At 29.2% G+C, this 1,160-nt stretch overlaps 1 protein-coding gene across 1 annotated transcript; it reads right to left on the bottom strand.

The window, feature by feature from the left end:
* Positions 1–392: 392 nt before the first annotated feature.
* Positions 393–1,141, bottom strand: LOC121131510 (uncharacterized). Its single transcript, XM_040726936.1, has 3 exons — positions 1,013–1,141; positions 864–959; positions 393–803 (listed from the first exon to the last, which is right to left on the bottom strand). Exons 1-3 carry the CDS (start codon positions 1,098–1,100, stop codon positions 502–504), a joined length of 486 nt encoding a protein of 161 aa, XP_040582870.1. The 5' UTR covers positions 1,101–1,141; the 3' UTR covers positions 393–501.
* Between the last annotated feature and the right edge of the window lie 19 nt (positions 1,142–1,160).

Genomic DNA, 1,160 nt, shown 5'->3' with positions numbered 1-1,160 from the left:
AAACTACAAATCATAATTCTGCAATATATGATGAGCTGAAGTGGAGTGCCCCTCAGACACAACACTTTATTCTCTAATAAAATTTTAAAATATGGAGAGAGTAATTACTTGTATATTAATACAATAACGCCTTAAACTATTTGTCTTGTTTGTTTAACAGATATAAATGTCTTCTTAAAAGTGTCGGGGCTACCATTAAAAATAAGATTTAAAAAAGTATTCATACTAAAAAAATATAATTATCTATTAAAAATTTTCATACCCCACAGAAAAAACACAATAACCAGGTTGTAGAAACAAAGCTTAAAATAAATTAAGATTTAATGTACTATTCGTAGAAGTTTATTTTAATTGGAGTAGGTTCAAATTGTCAATAAATCTAAATCTATATACATTTATTATTTTTCGGATTTATTATATCATTGGTTTATATACAATATCAAAAGATAAGCAATGCTCTATTAATTATTAAATTCATAAACAATACTTTTTATAATTGAATTAATTTAATTTGGTTGGAGTAGTGGAACGTGTAAAAAAACTATAAGCCTTGTCAGTATTGTTCGTGTTGACAAAAGTGTACTTCATCCTGTTTCCATTGGAATAAGTCCTCCGTGTTTTAACAAAAGGACTACTTGAGTTATTCCGATAAAAGTAGTAAACAAGAGTCTCCTGTCCTGTGGTTTCATTTATCTGAATTTTAGAGTTTGATGTGATATTGTCAAACTCTAAAAAGAAATGAAAATGTTCTGGTGGACCCCTTCTTTTGGTTATGATGGTTGTAAAGTTATCTCCTTTGGCCTCTAAAATATGGAAAAACATAGATTTAATAGCTTATAACTATCAAAGAATTTCACACTCACGTTTTCCAGTTATATTATATCCTGTATCAGTTTTGATGATGTTTTGTACTGATTGCTGTCCCCCATTACAAAATATTGCCAACCATTCGGGAACACCTAAATGAGATAAAAGTTACTTCAGAAAATAGTAAAGTACGTTTTATACCCACCAACACTCTTGAGAAGTGGTATAAAATTATGACGAGTCGTTACGTCTTCTTCCCACTTTCCAGCCGGATCAGTGATTCCACTAAACATTAAAAAAACTTACATTAAGGAGCTTTACAAATCAAAAATTATAACTACTTACTGAATCAT

Source organism: Lepeophtheirus salmonis, unplaced genomic scaffold, assembly GCF_016086655.4.
Source record: "Lepeophtheirus salmonis unplaced genomic scaffold, UVic_Lsal_1.4 unplaced_contig_7801_pilon, whole genome shotgun sequence".
NCBI lineage: Eukaryota > Metazoa > Arthropoda > Copepoda > Siphonostomatoida > Caligidae > Lepeophtheirus > Lepeophtheirus salmonis.
The sequence above is the reverse complement of the archived record's forward strand: the minus strand, read 5'-3'. Positions and strand labels throughout refer to the sequence as shown.

Bases quoted from the DNA above. Each gene is read 5' to 3' on its own strand.
- LOC121131510 (XM_040726936.1), bottom strand. From the start codon at position 1,100: ATGTTTAGTGGAATCACTGATCCGGCTGGAAAGTGGGAAGAAGACGTA. The intron at 960-1,012 runs GTGGGTATAAAA...TATCTCATTTAG, and splicing joins ACCACTTCTCAAGAGTGTTG to GTGTTCCCGAATGGTTGGCA. The intron at 804-863 runs GTGAGTGTGAAA...TCCATATTTTAG, and splicing joins ATATAATATAACTGGAAAAC to AGGCCAAAGGAGATAACTTT.